This window comes from Somniosus microcephalus, unplaced genomic scaffold, assembly GCF_052327205.1.
Source record: "Somniosus microcephalus isolate GS21.2 unplaced genomic scaffold, FLI_Smic_1.0 unresolved_chr1, whole genome shotgun sequence".
In the NCBI taxonomy this organism is placed as follows: domain Eukaryota; kingdom Metazoa; phylum Chordata; class Chondrichthyes; order Squaliformes; family Somniosidae; genus Somniosus; species Somniosus microcephalus.
Window position 1 is genome coordinate 76,139,051 of NW_028225179.1, and position 17,474 is coordinate 76,156,524.

The window sequence follows — 17,474 nt, forward strand, 5'->3', positions numbered from 1 at the left end:
GTGTGATAGGGAGCGGGGAGAGTGGGACAGGGGGTACAGTGTGATAGGGAGCGGGGAGAGTGGGACAGGGGGTACAGTGTGATAGGGAGCGGGGAGCGTGGGACAGGGGGTACAGTGTGATAGGGAGCGGGGAGAGTGGGACAGGGGGTACAGTGTGATAGGGAGCGGGGAGAGTGGGACATGGGGTACAGTGTGATAGGGAGCGGGGGGAGTGGGACAGGGGGTACAGTGTGATAGGGAGCGGGGAGAGTGGGACAGGGGGTACAGTGTGATAGGGAGCGGGGAGAGTGGGACAGGGGGTACAGTGCGATAGGGAGCGGGGAGAGTGGGACAGGGGGTACAGTGTGATAGGGAGCGGGGAGAGTGGGACAGGGGGTACAGTGCGATAGGGAGCGGGGAGAGTGGGACAGGGGGTACAGTGTGATAGGGAGTGGGGAGAGTGGGACAGGGGGTACAGTGTGAGAGGGAGCGGGGAGAGTGGGACAGGGGGTACAGTGTGATAGGGAGCGGGGAGAGTGGGACAGGGGGTACAGTGTGATAGGGAGCGGGGAGAGTGGGACAGGGGGTACAGTGTGATAGGGAGCGGGGAGAGTGGGACAGGGGGTACAGTGCGATAGGGAGCGGGGAGAGTGGGACAGGGGGTACAGTGCGATAGGGAGCGGGGAGAGTGGGACAGGGGGTACAGTGTGATAGGGAGCGGGGAGAGTGGGACAGGGGGTACAGTGTGAGAGGGAGCGGGGAGAGTGGGACAGGGGGTACAGTGTGATAGGGAGCGGGGAGAGTGGGACAGGGGGTACAGTGTGATAGGGAGCGGGGAGAGTGGGACAGGGGGTACAGTGTGATAGGGAGTGGGGAGAGTGGGACAGGGGGTACAGTGTGATAGGGAGCGGGGAGAGTGGGACAGGGGGTACAGTGTGATAGGGAGCGGGGAGAGTGGGACAGTGGGTACAGTGTGATAGGGAGCGGGGAGAGTGGGACAGCGGGTACAGTGTGATAGGGAGCGGGGAGAGTGGGACAGGGGGTACAGTGTGATAGGGAGCGGGGAGAGTGAGACAGGGGGTACAGTGTGATAGGGAGCGGGGAGAGTGGGACAGGGGGTACAGTGCGATAGGGAGCGGGGAGAGTGGGACAGGGGGTACAGTGTGAGAGGGAGCGGGGAGAGTGGGACAGGGGGTACAGTGTGATAGTGAGCGGGGAGAGTGGGACAGGGGGTACAGTGTGATAGGGAGCGGGGAGAGTGGGACAGGGGGTACAGTGTGATAGGGAGCGGGGAGAGTGGGACAGGAGGTACAGTGTGATAGGGAGCGGGGAGAGTGGGACAGGGGGTACAGTGTGATCGGGAGCGGGGAGAGTGGGACAGGGGGTACAGTGTGATAGGGAGCGGGGAGAGTGGGACAGGGGGTACAGTGTGATAGGGAGCGGGGAGAGTGGGACAGGGGGTACAGTGCGATAGGGAGCGGGGAGAGTGGGACGGGGGTACAGTGTGATAGGGAGCGGGGAGAGTGGGACAGGGGGTACAGTGTGATAGGGAGCGGGGAGAGTGCGACCGGGGTACAGTGTGATAGGGAGCGGGGAGAGTGGGACAGGGGGTACAGTGTGATAGGGAGCGGGGAGAGTGGGACAGGGGGTACAGTGGGATAGGGAGCGGGGAGAGTGGGACAGGGGTACAGTGTGATAGGGAGCGGGGAGAGTGGGACAGGGGGTACAGTGTGATAGGGAGCGGGGACAGTGGGACAGGGGGTACAGTGGGATAGGGAGCGGGGAGAGTGGGACAGGGGGTACAGTGCGATAGGGAGCGGGGAGAGTGGGACAGGGGGTACAGTGTGATAGGGAGCGGGGAGAGTGGGACAGGGGTACAGTGCGATAGGGAGCGGGGAGAGTGGGACAGGGGATACAGTGCGATAGGGAGCGGGGAGAGTGGGACAGGGGGTACAGTGCGATAGGGAGCGGGGAGAGTGGAACAGGGGGTACAGTGTGATAGGGAGCGGGGAGAGTGGGACAGGGGGTACAGTGCGATAGGGAGCGGGGAGAGTGGGACAGGGGGTACAGTGTGATAGGGAGCGGGGAGAGTGGGACAGGGGGTACAATTTGATAGGGGGCGGGGAGAGTGGGACAGGGGGTACAGTGTGATAGGGAGCGGGGAGAGTGGGACGGGGTACAGTGTGATAGGGAGAGGGGAGAGTGGGAAAGGGGGTACAGTGTGATAGGGAGCGGGGAGAGTGGGACGGGGGGTACAGTGTGATAGGGAGCGGGGAGAGTGGGAAAGGGGGTACAGTGTGATAGGGAGCGGGGAGAGTGGGATAGGGGGTACAGTGTGATAGGGAGCGGGGAGAGTGGGACAGGGGGTACAGTGTGATAGGGAGCGGGGAGAGTGGGACAGGGGGTACAGTGTGATAGGGAGCGGGGAGAGTGGGACGGGGGGTACAGTGTGATAGGGAGCGGGGAGAGTGGGACAGGGGGTACAGTGTGATAGGGAGCGGGGAGAGTGGGACGGGGGGTACAGTGTGATAGGGAGCGGGGAGAGTGGGACGGGGGTACAGTGTGATAGGGAGCGGGGAGCGTGGGACAGGGGGTACAGTGTGATAGGGAGCGGGGAGAGTGGGACAGGTGCTACAGTGCGATAGGGAGCGGGGAGAGTGGGACAGGGGGGACAGTGTGATAGGGAGCGGGGAGAGTGGGACAGGTGCTACAGTGCGATAGGGAGCGGGGAGAGTGGGACAGTGGGTACAGTGTGATATTGAGCGGGGAGAGCGGGACAGGGGGTACAGTGTGATAGGGAGCGGGGAGAGTGGGACAGGGGGTACAGTGTGATAGGGAGCGGGGAGAGTGGGACAGGGGGTACAGTGTGATAGGGAGCGGGGAGAGTGGGACGGGGTACAGTGTGATAGTGAGCGGGGAGAGTGGGACAGGGGGTATAGTGTGATAGGGAGCGGGGAGAGTGGGACAGGGGGTACAGTGTGATAGGGAGTGGGGAGAGTGGGACAGGGGGTACAGTGTGATAGGGAGCGGGGAGAGTGGGACAGTGGGTACAGTGTGATAGGGAGCGGGGAGAGTGGGACAGTGGGTACAGTGTGATAGGGAGCGGGGAGAGTGGGACAGGGGGTACAGTGTGATAGGGAGCGGGGAGAGTGGGACAGTGGGTACAGTGTGATAGGGAGTGGGACAGGGGGTACAGTGTGATAGGGAGCGGGGAGAGTGGGACAGGGGGTACAGTGTGATAGGGAGCGGGGAGAGTGGGACCGGGGGTACAGTGTGATAGGGAGCGGGGAGAGTGGGACAGGGGGTACAGTGTGATAGGGAGCGGGGAGAGTGGGACAGGGGGTACAGTGCGATAGGGAGCGGGGAGAGTGGGACAGGGGGTACAGTGTGATAGGGAGCGGGGAGAGTGGGACAGGGGGTACAGTGCGATAGGGAGCGGGGAGAGTGGGACAGCGGGTACAGTGTGATAGGGAGCGGGGAGAGTGGGACAGGGGGTACAGTGTGATAGGGAGCGGGGAGAGTGGGACAGAGGGTACAGTGTGATAGGGAGCGGGGAGAGTGGGACAGGGGGTACAGTGTGATAGGGAGCGGGGAGAGTGGGACAGGGGGTACAGTGTGATAGGGAGCGGGGAGAGTGGGACAGAGGGTACAGTGTGATAGGGAGCGGGGACAGTGGGACGGGGTACAGTGTGATAGGGAGCGGGGAGAGTGGGACGGGGTACAGTGTGATAGGGAGCGGGGAGAGTGGGACAGGGGGTACAGTGTGATAGGGAGCGGGGAGAGTGGGACAGGGGGTACAGTGCGATAGGGAGCGGGGAGAATGGGACAGGGGGTACAGTGTGATAGGGAGCGGGGAGAGTGGGACGGGGGTACAGTGTGATAGGGAGCGGGGAGAGTGGGACAGGGGGTACAGTGTGATAGGGGGCGGGGAGATTGAGACAGGGGGTACAGTGTGATAGGGAGCGGGGAGAGTGGGACAGGGGGTACAGTGTGATAGAGAGCGGGGAGAGTGGGACAGGGGGTACAGTGTGACAGGGAGCGGGGAGAGTGGGACGGGGGTACAGTGTGATAGGGAGCGTGGAGAGTGGGACAGGGGGTACAGTGTGATAGGGAGCGGGGAGATTGAGACAGGGGGTACAGTGTGATAGGGAGCGGGGAGAGTGGGACAGGGGGTACAGTGTGATAGGGAGCGGGGAGAGTGGGACAGGGGGTACAGTGTGATAGGGAGCGGGGATAGTGGGACGGGGTACAGTGTGATAGGGAGCAGGGAGAGTGGGACAGGGGGTACAGTGTGACAGGGAGCGGGGAGAGTGGGACGGGGTACAGTGTGATAGGGAGCGGGGAGAGTGGGACAGGGGGTACAGTGTGATAGGGAGCGGGGAGAGTGGGACAGGGGGTACAGTGTGATAGGGAGCGGGGAGAGTGGGACAGAGGGTACAGTGTGATAGGGAGCGGGGAGAGTGGGACAGGGTGTACAGTGTGATAGGGAGCGGGGAGAGTGGGACAGGGGGTACAGTGTGATAGGGAGCGGGGAGAGTGGGACAGGGGGTACAGTGTGATAGGGAGCGGGGAGAGTGGGACAGTGGGTACAGTGTGATAGGGAGCGGGGAGAGTGGGACAGTGGGTACAGTGTGATAGGGAGCGGGGAGAGTGGGACAGGGGGTACAGTGTGATAGGGAGCGGGGAGAGTGGGACAGTGGGTACAGTGTGATAGGGAGCGGGGAGAGTGGGACAGGGGGTACAGTGCGATGGGGAGCGGGGAGAGTGGGACAGGGGGTACAGTGCGATAGGGAGCGGGGAGAGTGGGACAGGGGGTACAGTGCGATAGGGAGCGGGGAGAGTGGGACAGGGGGTACAGTGCGATAGGGAGCGGGGAGAGTGGGACAGGGGGTACAGTGCGATAGGGAGCGGGGAGAGTGGGACAGGGGGTACAGTGTGATAGGGAGCGGGGAGAGTGGGACAGGGGGTACAGTGTGATAGGGAGCGGGGAGAGTGGGACAGGGGGTACAGTGGGATAGGGAGCGGGGAGAGTGGGACAGGGGGTACAGTGCGATAGGGAGCAGGGAGAGTGGGACAGGGGGTACAGTGCGATAGGGAGCGGGGAGAGTGGGACAGAGGGTACAGTGTGATAGGGAGCGGGGAGAGTGGGACAGGGGGTACAGTGTGATAGGGAGCGGGGAGAGTGGGACAGTGGGTACAGTGTGATAGGGAGCGGGGAGAGTGGGACAGGGGGTACAGTGTGATAGGGAGCGGGGAGAGTGGGACGGGGTACAGTGTGATAGGGAGCGGGGAGAGTGGGACAGGTGCCACAGTGTGATAGGGAGAGGGGAGAGTGGGAGAGGGGGTACAGTGTGATAGGGAGCGGGGAGAGTGGGACAGGGGGTACAGTGTGATAGGGAGCGGGGAGAGTGGGACAGGGGGTACAGTGTGATAGGGAGCGGGGAGAGTGGGACAGTGGGTACAGTGTGATAGGGAGCGGGGAGAGTGGGACAGGGGGTACAGTGCGATAGGGAGCGGGGAGAGTGGGACAGGGGGTACAGTGCGATAGGGAGCGGGGAGAGTGGGACAGGGGGTACAGTGCGATAGGGAGCGGGGAGAGTGGGACAGGGGGTACAGTGCGATAGGGAGTGGGGAGAGTGGGACAGGGGGTACAGTGCGATAGGGAGCGGGGAGAGTGGGACAGGGGGTACAGTGTGATAGGGAGCGGGGAGAGTGGGACAGGGGGTACAGTGTGATAGGGAGCGGGGAGAGTGGGACAGGGGGTACAGTGGGATAGGGAGCGGGGAGAGTGGGACAGGGGGTACAGTGCGATAGGGAGCAGGGAGAGTGGGACAGGGGGTACAGTGCGATAGGGAGCGGGGAGAGTGGGACAGAGGGTACAGTGTGATAGGGAGCGGGGAGAGTGGGACAGGGGGTACAGTGTGATAGGGAGCGGGGAGAGTGGGACAGTGGGTACAGTGTGATAGGGAGCGGGGAGAGTGGGACAGGGGGTACAGTGTGATAGGGAGCGGGGAGAGTGGGACGGGGTACAGTGTGATAGGGAGCGGGGAGAGTGGGACAGGTGCCACAGTGTGATAGGGAGAGGGGAGAGTGGGACAGGGGGTACAGTGTGATAGGGAGCGGGGAGAGTGGGACAGGGGGTACAGTGTGATCGGGAGCGGGGAGAGTGGGACAGGTGCTACAGTGTGATAGGGAGCGGGGAGAGTGGGACAGGGGGTACAGTGTGATAGGGAGCGGGGAGAGTGGGACAGAGGGTACAGTGTGATAGGGAGCGGGGAGAGTGGGACAGGAGGTACAGTGTGATAGGGAGCGGGGAGAGTGGGACAGGGGGTACAGTGCGATAGGGAGCGGGGAGAGTGGGACGGGGGTACAGTGTGATAGGGAGCGGGGAGAGTGAGACAGGGGGTACAGTGTGATAGGGAGCGTGGAGAGTGGGACAGAGGGTACAGTGCGATAGGGAGCGGGGAGAGTGGGACAGGGGGTACAGTGTGATAGGGAGCGGGGATAGTGGGACGGGGTACAGTGCGATAGGGAGCGGGGAGAGTGGGACAGGGGGTACAGTGTGATAGGGAGCGGGGAGAGTGGGACAGGGGGTACAGTGCGATAGGGAGCGGGGAGAGTGGGACAGGGGGTACAGTGTGATAGGGAGCGGGGAGAGTGGGACAGGGGGTACAGTGTGATAGGGAGCGGGGAGAGTGGGACAGGGGGTACAGTGTGATAGGGAGCGGGGAGAGTGGGACAGGGGGTACAGTGGGATAGGGAGCGGGGAGAGTGGGACAGGGGGTACAGTGTGATAGGGAGCGGGGAGAGTGGGACAGGGGGTACAGTGTGATAGGGAGCGGGGAGAGTGGGACAGGGGGTACAGTGTGATAGGGAGCGGGGAGAGTGGGACAGGGGGTACAGTGTGATAGGGAGCGGGGAGAGTGGGACAGGGGGTACAGTGTGATAGGGAGCGGGGAGAGTGGGACAGGGGGTACAGTGTGATAGGGAGCGGGGAGAGTGGGACAGGGGGTACAGTGTGATAGGGAGCGGGGGAGTGGGACAGGGGGTACAGTGTGATAGGGAGCGGGGAGAGTGGGACAGGGGGTACAGTGTGATGGGGAGCGGGGAGAGTGGGACAGGGGGTACAGTGTGATAGGGAGCGGGGAGAGTGGGACAGGGGGTACAGTGTGATAGGGAGCGGGGAGAGTGGGACAGGGGGTACAGTGTGATAGGGAGCGGGGAGAGTGGGACAGGGGGTACAGTGTGATAGGGAGCGGGGAGAGTGGGACAGGGGGTACAGTGTGATAGGGAGCGGGGAGAGTGGGACAGGGGGTACAGTGTGATAGGGAGTGGGGAGAAGGATAGGGGGTACAGTGTGATAGGGAGCGGGGAGAGTGGGACAGGGGGTACAGTGTGATAGGGAGCGGGGAGAGTGGGACAGTGGGTACAGTGTGATAGGGAGCGGGGAGAAGGATAGGGGGTACAGTGTGATAGGGAGCGGGGAGAGTGGGACAGGGGGTACAGTGCGATAGGGAAGGGGGAGTGTGGGACAGTGGGTACAGTGTGATAGGGAGCGGGGAGAGTGGGACAGGGGGTACAGTGTGATAGGGAGCGGGGATAGTGGGACGGGGTACAGTGCGATAGGGAGCGGGGAGAGTGGGACAGGAGGTACAGTGTGATAGGGAGCGGGGAGAGTGGGACAGGGGGTACAGTGCGATAGGGAGCGGGGAGAGTGGGACAGGGGGTACAGTGTGATAGGGAGCGGGGAGAGTGGGACAGGGGGTACAGTGTGATAGGGAGCGGGGAGAGTGGGACAGGGGGTACAGTGTGATAGGGAGCGGGGAGAGTGGGACAGGGGGTACAGTGGGATAGGGAGCGGGGAGAGTGGGACAGGGGGTACAGTGTGATAGGGAGCGGGGAGAGTGGGACAGGGGGTACAGTGTGATAGGGAGCGGGGAGAGTGGGACAGGGGGTACAGTGTGATAGGGAGCGGGGAGAGTGGGACAGGGGGTACAGTGTGATAGGGAGCGGGGAGAGTGGGACAGGGGGTACAGTGTGATAGGGAGCGGGGAGAGTGGGACAGGGGGTACAGTGTGATAGGGAGCGGGGAGAGTGGGACAGGGGGTACAGTGTGATAGGGAGCGGGGAGAGTGGGACAGGGGGTACAGTGTGATGGGGAGCGGGGAGAGTGGGACAGGGGGTACAGTGTGATAGGGAGCGGGGAGAGTGGGACAGGGGGTACAGTGTGATAGGGAGCGGGGAGAGTGGGACAGGGGGTACAGTGTGATAGGGAGCGGGGAGAGTGGGACAGGGGGTACAGTGTGATAGGGAGCGGGGAGAGTGGGACAGGGGGTACAGTGTGATAGGGAGCGGGGAGAGTGGGACAGGGGGTACAGTGTGATAGGGAGTGGGGAGAAGGATAGGGGGTACAGTGTGATAGGGAGCGGGGAGAGTGGGACAGGGGGTACAGTGTGATAGGGAGCGGGGAGAGTGGGACAGTGGGTACAGTGTGATAGGGAGCGGGGAGAAGGATAGGGGGTACAGTGTGATAGGGAGCGGGGAGAGTGGGACAGGGGGTACAGTGCGATAGGGAAGGGGGAGTGTGGGACAGTGGGTACAGTGTGATAGGGAGCGGGGAGAGTGGGACAGGGTACAGTGTGATAGGGAGCGGGGAGAAGGATAGGGGGTACAGTGTGATAGGGAGCGGGGAGAAGGATAGGGGGTACAGTGTGATAGGGAGCGGGGAGAGTGGGACAGGGGGTACAGTGCGATAGGGAAGGGGGAGAGTGGGACAGGGGGTACAGTGTGATAGGGAGCGGGGAGAGTGGGACAGTGGGTACAGTGTGATAGGGAGCGGGGAGAAGGATAGGGGGTACAGTGTGATAGGGAGCGGGGAGAGTGGGACAGGGGGTACAGTGTGATAGGGAGCGGGGAGAGTGGGACAGGGGGGACAGTGTGATAGGGAGCGGGGAGAGTGGGACAGGGTACAGTGTGATAGGGAGCGGGGAGAAGGATAGGGGGTACAGTGTGATAGGGAGCGGGGAGAAGGATAGGGGGTACAGTGTGATAGGGAGCGGGGAGAGTGGGACAGGGGGTACAGTGCGATAGGGAAGGGGGAGAGTGGGACAGGGGGTACAGTGTGATAGGGAGCGGGGAGAGTGGGACAGGGGGTACAGTGTGATAGGGAGCGGGGAGAGTGGGACAGGGGGTTCAGTGTGATAGGGAGCGGGGAGAGTGGGACAGGGGGTACAGTGTGATAGGGAGTGGGGAGAAGGATAGGGGGTACAGTGTGATAGGGAGCGGGGAGAGTGGGACGGGGTACAGTGTGATAGGGAGCGGGGAGAGTGGGACAGTGGGTACAGTGTGATAGGGAGCGGGGAGAAGGATAGGGGGTACAGTGTGATAGGGAGCGGGGAGAGTGGGACAGGGGGTACAGTGCGATAGGGAAGGGGGAGTGTGGGACAGTGGGTACAGTGTGATAGGGAGCGGGGAGAGTGGGACAGGGTACAGTGTGATAGGGAGCGGGGAGAAGGATAGGGGGTACAGTGTGATAGGGAGCGGGGAGAAGGATAGGGGGTACAGTGTGATAGGGAGCGGGGAGAGTGGGACAGGGGGTACAGTGCGATAGGGAAGGGGGAGAGTGGGACAGGGGGTACAGTGTGATAGGGAGCGGGGAGAGTGGGACAGTGGGTACAGTGTGATAGGGAGCGGGGAGAGTGGGACAGGGTACAGTGTGATAGGGAGCGGGGAGAAGGATAGGGGGTACAGTGTGATAGGGAGCGGGGAGAGTGGGACAGGGGGTACAGTGCGATAGGGAAGGGGGAGAGTGGGACAGGGGGTACAGTGTGATATCTTCGCTCCTGCTCACTGCCCTCTCCCACGTGTGTTTCGCTGCGCTGGTGCAGCAGATGAGCTGTGATTATGGACCAGCAGGTGAGCTGGATTGTGAGCCCTGTCTGCCTAACTCCTTTAATTATTCTGTGTTGGAGTTGGAGACCCCGTCACCAGTGTATGTGCTGGTCTCACTTCTGCGGCTTTACCCTGAGCTTTGTGTGGTTGATGTTTTGCACTCATTTGCTTCCCCTAGGTGTACGTGCAGGATATCATTCAGAACCAGCTGGCTGTGGAGCTGTTCCAACTCTTGCATTCTCTGAAGGGGCACCTGTACATTTGTGGAGATGTTACGATGGCACAAGAAGTTGCAAAGACCGTCCAGGAGATTATCTCCGTCGAGGGGAGCATGAGTCTCAATGAGGCAGCGACCTACATTGCAAGGCTGAAAGTGAGAGAGCCTCCCAGATTATGCATATCTCATGAATTATCGAGGGGAGATGTGACAGAGCTCGCGCAAATGATGAGAGACAAACAGGGGATTTGATTTGGAGTGTGAGCAGAAGACCTGTTTAAAATGAACAATCTTCAAGTGAGATAGAGATTCAAAGATAGCTTCTCCTCACCGAGCAGTGAATGTGGAACAGAATCAGTTCAGTTAACATAGAAACATAGAAGATAGGAGCAGGAGTAGGCCATTTGGCCCCTCGAGCCTGCTCTGCCATTCAATGAGATCATGGCTGATCATCCAAATTCAGTACCCTGTCCCTGCCTTCTCCCCATAACCCTTGATCCCTTTAGCCTTAAGAAATATATCCAACTCCTCCTTGAATATATTTAATGAACTGGCCTCAACTGCCTTGTGTGGTAGAGAATTCCACAGGTTCACCACTCTCTGGGTGAAGAAATTCCTCCTCATTTCTGTCCTAAATGGCTTACCCCTTATCCTTAGACTGTGACCCCTGGTTCTGGACTCCCCGACCATCGGGAACATCCTTCCTGCATCTAGTCTGTCCAGTCCTGTTAGAATTTTATAAGTTTCAATGAGATCCCCTCTCATTCTTCTAAACTCTAGCGAATATAAGCCTAATCGACCCAATCTCTCCTCATACGTCATTCCTGCCATCCCAGGTATCAGTCTGGTGAATCTTCGCTGCACTCCCTCCATGGCAAGAACATCCTTCCTCAGATAAGGCGACCAAAACTGCACACAATACTCAAAGGGTGGTCTCACCAAGGCCCTGTACAACTGCAGCAAGACATCCTTGCTCCTGTACTCGAATCCTCTCGCTACGAAGGCCAACATGCCATTTGCCTTCTTAACCACCTGCTGCACCTACATGCTTACCTTCAGCGACTGGTGCACAAGGACACCCAGGTCTCGTTGCTCTCAGTTAACTCCTTCCAAAAGGAGCCTGATAAATATCTGTCGGTGAGCAAGATTAATCATAGAAACTGACAGCACAGAGGAGGCCATTTGGCCCGTCGAGCCTGTGCTGGCTCTGTGATAGAGCAGTCGTGCCTAGTCCCACAGCCCCGCTTTTTGTCCGTATCTCTGTCAGTTCCTCATCCTCGAGTACCTGCCCAACTCCCTTTTAAAATTATTGATGGAATCAGCTTCCACCAGCTTTTCAGGTCAAGCGTTCCTGATCCCCACAACTCTGAGTGATATCATTTCTCGTCATCTCCCCTCTAGATCTCGTCCCAATGATTTTGAATCTATGGCCTAGTCTGAAAAACATCCATCCACCACTGCCCTCTGCTTCCTCTCACTGAGCCAATTCCGCATCCATACCACCCCTTTCCCCTTCATTCCATGGGCTTCCATCTTCTTAATCAGCCTCCTGTGTGGCGCATTGTCGAATGCCTTCTGAAAGTCCATATATACAACATCTACTGCACTACCTTGATCAACCTTCTCTGTTACCTCATCAAAGAATTCAATCAAGTTCAACAGACACGATTTACCTTTAACAAATCCATGGCTCTCCTTGATTAACCTATGCCTTTCCAAATGAAAGTTTAGTTTATCCCTGATAATGGTTTCCAATAACTTCACCACCATGGTTATAAAGACAGGGTTAGACTGTGTGGTGGGACACGAGTGGTGGGACTGGAGACTATGTAGTTATAGGAGGCAGACTTATCATGAAGGGCGGGAAGGTGGAGTTGATGTAAAAGCTCAGCCGTGATCTTATTGAATGGCAGAGCAGGCTCGAGGGACCATATGGCTTACTCCTGCTCCCATGTCTTATGTTCTTATATGGGGATGGAGAAATATTCTGCAATTTTACTGGATGGGTGGGTAGAGTCAGTGATAGGGGAGAGTGTACATGGGCTGTGGGAGGAGATTAAATGGGTGGGTAGATTCAGTGATGGGGAGAGTGTACATGGGCTGTGGGAGGCGATTAAATGGGTGGGTAGAGTCAGTGATGGGGAGAGTGTACATGGGCTGTGGGAGATTAAATGGGTGGGGAGAGTCAGTGATAGGGGAGAGTGGACATGGGCTGTGGGAGGAGATTAAATGGGTGGGTAGAGTCAGTGATGGGGAGAGTGTACATGGGCTGTGGGAGGAGATTAAATGGGTGGGGAGAGTCAGTGATGGGGAGAGTGTACATGGGCTGTGGGAGATTAAATGGGTGGGTAGATTCAGTGATAGGGGAGAGTGTACATGGGCTGTGGGAGGAGATGAAATGGGTGGGTAGAGTCAGTGATAGGGGAGAGTGTACATGGGCTGTGGGAGGAGATTAAATGGGTGGGGAGAGTCAGTGATGGGGAGAGTGCACATGGGCTGTGGGAGATTAAATGGGTGGGGAGAGTCAGTGATAGGGGAGAGTGGACATGGGCTGTGGGAGGAGATTAAATGGGTGGTTAGAGTCAGTGATGGGGAGAGTGTACATGGGCTGTGGGAGGAGATTAAATGGGTGGGGAGAGTCAGTGATGGGGAGAGTGTACATGGGCTGTGGGAGATTAAATGGGTGGGTAGATTCAGTGATAGGGGAGAGTGTACATGGGCTGTGGGAGGAGATGAAATGGGTGGGTAGAGTCAGTGATAGGGGAGAGTGGACATGGGCTGTGGGAGATTAAATGGGTGGGTAGATTCAGTGATAGGGGAGAGTGTACATGGGCTGTGGGAGGAGATTAAATGGGTGGATAGATTCAGTGATGGGGAGAGTGTACATGGGCTGTGGGAGGCGATTAAATGGGTTGGTAGATTCAGTGATAGGGGAGAGTGTACATGGGCTGTGGGAGGAGATTAAATGGGTGGGTAGATTCAGTGATAGGGGAGAGCGTACATGGGCTGTGGGAGGCGATTAAATGGGTTGGTAGATTCAGTGATGGGGAGAGTGTACATGGGCTGTGGGAGGCGATTAAATGGGTTGGTAGATTCAGTGATAGGGGAGAGTGTACATGGGCTGTGGGAGGAGATTAAATGGGTGGGTAGATTCAGTGATAGGGGAGAGCGTACATGGGCTGTGGGAGGAGATTAAATGGGGGGTAGAGTCAGTGATGGGTAGAGTGTACATGGGCTGTGGGAGATTAAATGGGTGGGGAGAGTCAGTGGTAGGGGAGAGTGTACATGGGCTGTGGGAGATTAAATGGGTGGGGAGAGTCAGTGATAGGGGAGAGTGTACATGGGCTGTGGGAGGAGATTAAATGGGTGGGTAGATTCAGTGATAGGGGAGAGTGTAGATGGGCTGTGGGAGGAGATTAAATGGGTGGATAGAGTCAGCGATAGGGGAGAGTGTACATGGGCTGTGGGAGGAGATTAAACGGGTGGATAGAGTCAGTGATAGGGGAGAGTGTACATGGGCTGTGGGAGGAGATTAAATGGGTGCGTAGAATCAGTGATAGGGGAGAGTGGACATGGGCTGTGGGAGGAGATTAAATGGGTGGGTAGAATCCATGATAAGGGAGAGTGTACATGGGTTGTGGGAGGAGTTTAAATGGGTGGGTAAAGTTTATGATAGGGGAGAGTGTACATGGGCTATGGAAGGAGATTAAATGGGTGGGTAAAGTTTATGATAGGGGAGAGTGTACGTGGGCTGTGGGAGGAGATTAAATGGGTGGGTAGAGTCCATGATAGTGGAGAGTGTACATGGGCTGTGGAAGGATATTAAATGGGTGGGTAGAGTCAGTGATAGTGGAGAGTGTATGGGCTGTGGGAGGAGATTAAATGGGTGGGTAGAGTCCATGATAGGGGAGAGTGTACATGGGCTGTGGGAGGAGATTAAATGAGTGGGTAGAGTCCGTGATAGGGGAGAGTGTACATGGGCTGTGGGAGGAGATGAAATGTGTGGGTAGAGTCTGTGGGAGAGTGTACATGGGCTGTGGGAGGAGATTAAATGGGTGGGTAGAGTCTGTGATAGTGGAGAGTGTACATGGGCTGTGGGAGGGGATTAAATGGGTGGGTAGAGTCACTGAAAGGGGAGACTGTACATGGGCTGTGGGAGGAGATTAAATGGGTGGGGAGAGTCAGTGATGGGGGAGAGTGGACATGGGCTGTGGGAGGAGATTAAATGGGTGGGGAGAGTCAGTGATGGGGAGAGTGTACATGGGCTGTGGGAGATTAAATGGGTGGGTAGATTCAGTGATAGGGGAGAGTGTACATGGGCTGTGGGAGGAGATGAAATGGGTGGGTAGAGTCAGTGATAGGGGAGAGTGTACATGGGCTGTGGGAGGAGATTAAATGGGTGGGGAGAGTCAGTGATGGGGAGAGTGTACTGGACATGGGCTGTGGGAGGAGATTAAATGGGTGGGTAGAGTCAGTGATAGGGGAGAGTGTGCATGGGCTGTGGGAGGAGATTAAATGGGTGGGTAGAGTCAGTGATGGGGAGAGTGTACATGGGCTGTGGGAGGAGATTAAATGGGTGGATAGAGTCAGTGATAGGGGAGAGTGTACATGGGCTGTGGGAGGAGATTAAATGGGTGGGGAGAGTCAGTGATACGGGAGAGTGTACATGGACTGTGGGAGGAGATGAATTGGGTGGGGGAGTCAGTGATGGGGAGAGTGTACATGGGCTGTGGGAGGAGATGAATTGGGTGGGGAGAGTCAGTGATAGGGGGAGTGTACATGGGCTGTGGGAGGAGATTAAATGGGTGCGTAGAATCAGTGATAGGGGAGAGTGGACATGGCCTGTGGGAGGAGATTAAATGGGTGGGTAGAGTCCATGATAAGGGAGAGTGTACATGGGCTGTGGGAGGAGTTTAAATGGGTGGGTGAAGTTTATGATAGGGGAGAGTGTACATGGGCTATGGAAGGAGATTAAATGGGTGGGTAAAGTTTATGATAGGGGAGAGTGTACGTGGGCTGTGGGAGGAGATTAAATGGGTGGGTAGAGTCCATGATAGTGGAGAGTGTACATGGGCTGTGGAAGGATATTAAATGGGTGGGTAGAGTCAGTGATAGTGGAGAGTGTACATGGGCTGTGGGAGGAAATTAAATGGGTGGGTAGAGTCAGTGATAGGGGAGAGTGTATGGGCTGTGGGAGGAGATTAAATGGGTGGGTAGAGTCCATGATAGGGGAGAGTGTACATGGGCTGTGGGAGGAGATTAAATGAGTGGGTAGTGTCCGTGATAGGGGAGAGTGTACATGGGCTGTGGGAGGAGATTAAATGTGTGGGTAGAGTCTGTGGGAGAGTGTACATGGGCTGTGGGAGGAGATTAAATGGGTGGATAGAGTCAGCGATAGGGGAGAGTGTACATGGGCTGTGGGAGGAGATTAAATGGTGGTTAGAGTCAGTGATGGGGAGAGCGTACATGGGCTGTGGGAGGAGATTAAATGGGTGGGTAGAGTCTGTGGGAGAGTGTACATAGGCTGTGGGAGGAGATTAAATGGGTGAGTAGAGTCTGTGATAGTGGAGAGTGGACATGGGCTGTGGGAGGAGATTAAATGGGTGGGTAGAGTCCATGCTTGGGGAGAGTGTACATGGGCTGTGGGAGGAGATTAAATGGGTGGGGAGAGTCAGTGATAGGGGAGAGTGTACATGGGCTGTGGGAGGAGATTAAATGGGTGGTTAGAGTCAGTGATAGTGGAGAGTGGACATGGGCTGTGGCAGGAGATTAAATGGGTGGGCAGAGTCAGTGATAGGGGAGAGTATACATGGGCTGTGGGAGGAGATTAATTGGGTGGTTAGAGTCAGTGATGGGGGAGAGTGTACATGGGCTGTGGGAGGAGATTAAATGGGTGGTTAGAGTCAGTGATGGGGGAGAGTGTACATGGGCTGTGGGAGGAGATTAAATGGGTGGTTAGAGTCAGTGATGGGGGAGAGTGTACATGGGCTGTGGGAGGAGATTAATTGGGTGGTTAGTGTCAGTGATGGGGGAGAGTGTACATGGGCTGTGGGAGGAGATTAAATGGGTGGGTAGAGGCCAAGCCTAGGGAGAGTGTACATGGGCTGTGGGAGGAGATTAAATGGGTGGGCAGAGTCAGTGATAGGGGAGAGTATACATGGGCTGTGGGAGGAGATTAATTGGGTGGTTAGTGTCAGTGATGGGGGAGAGTGTACATGGGCTGTGGGAGGAGATTAAATGGGTGGTTAGAGTCAGTGATGGGGGAGAGTGTACATGGGCTGTGGGAGGAGATTAAATGGGTGGGTAGAGGCCAAGCCTAGGGAGAGTGTACATGGGCTGTGGGAGGAGATTAAATGGGTGGGTAGAGGCCAAGCCTTGGGAGAGTGTACGTGGGCTGTGGGAGGAGTGCGCTTAATGTATATTAAAGTTTTACTTAATTTACTGAAGAGTCGTATCTTCTCTTTACTTCCGTTCTGCTGTGTATTTTTATGTGTCCCTCTTACTTTGTTCAAAGAACCATGTTACATTCCAGTCCTATATCTGTCACAGTCTTCATTAAGAAGGTTCACTGTTTACTCTCATATTTCTTCTCCCGTAGGACGAGAATCGCTACCATGAAGATATATTCGGTGTGACGCTGCGGACCCGGGAGGTCACCACTAAAATCCGATCAACATCGTTGACATGTTGGCAGGGAACAAAGTGAACGAGTGGTCCCGATTAATGGGAGTGGATCTGCAGAATTTTATAGTCAGCACGTTGAGCCTGAGGGAGTGGCTATTAATTAGGGAATGGTGCTACCTTTCTGTATTATACAGAACATCTGCATGTTAAAGTCTGTTTCTCTCCCGATCATTGTCTGAAGATTGTCTATCAATTTTAGAGTGTGATCATTATATGTCATTGTATTTTAGAATTAATCCTCTTACGATAATTATCTCGCAAATAAAATTTGAAAAGTTGGGTTGAACTGCATCAATGGCCAAAAGTGCAGCATTGAGATGGTGCAGTTCTGGTGTGACTCTCATGGTCGCATTCCCTTGTTAGGTGCTGCATCTTCTCTTCATACTGACGGGTCGTATTAGTGCCATGCTATATCTACCGGACAACCCACATGTTTCTGCATTACATAATACCGTGCCATATATGGAGAATATTAATGAGCTTCTCCTTATCACTAACTTTAGTTCCAACAAGACCTTTTTCCATTGACCAGTGCAGATCCTCAACTTTAGCTTATCGATAGTTTCACTCTTGTCGCTATTCTACCAAGAGAAACTTCTAATTCCATCCCAATCTCCTGCTTTCTGAAAGGATGATGTATTCGCATATATTTCCTTCTGCTGGGCTAACATGTTATCAACTGATTAAAGTTCTCTGAAATATA

General features: G+C 56.7%; 1 protein-coding gene across 1 annotated transcript in view; it reads left to right on the forward strand.

Annotated features, from left to right (window-relative positions):
- LOC147095502 (nitric oxide synthase 1-like) overlaps window positions 1-17,474 on the forward strand; it is a 462,084-nt gene extending 444,610 nt beyond the window's left edge. The window contains exons 25-26 of the mRNA XM_085974639.1: window positions 10,049-10,243; window positions 16,686-17,474. Of these exons, the coding sequence (XP_085830765.1) occupies window positions 10,049-10,243; window positions 16,686-16,793 (303 nt within the window). The 3' untranslated portion in view covers window positions 16,794-17,474. The remainder of the gene's footprint in view (window positions 1-10,048; window positions 10,244-16,685) is intronic.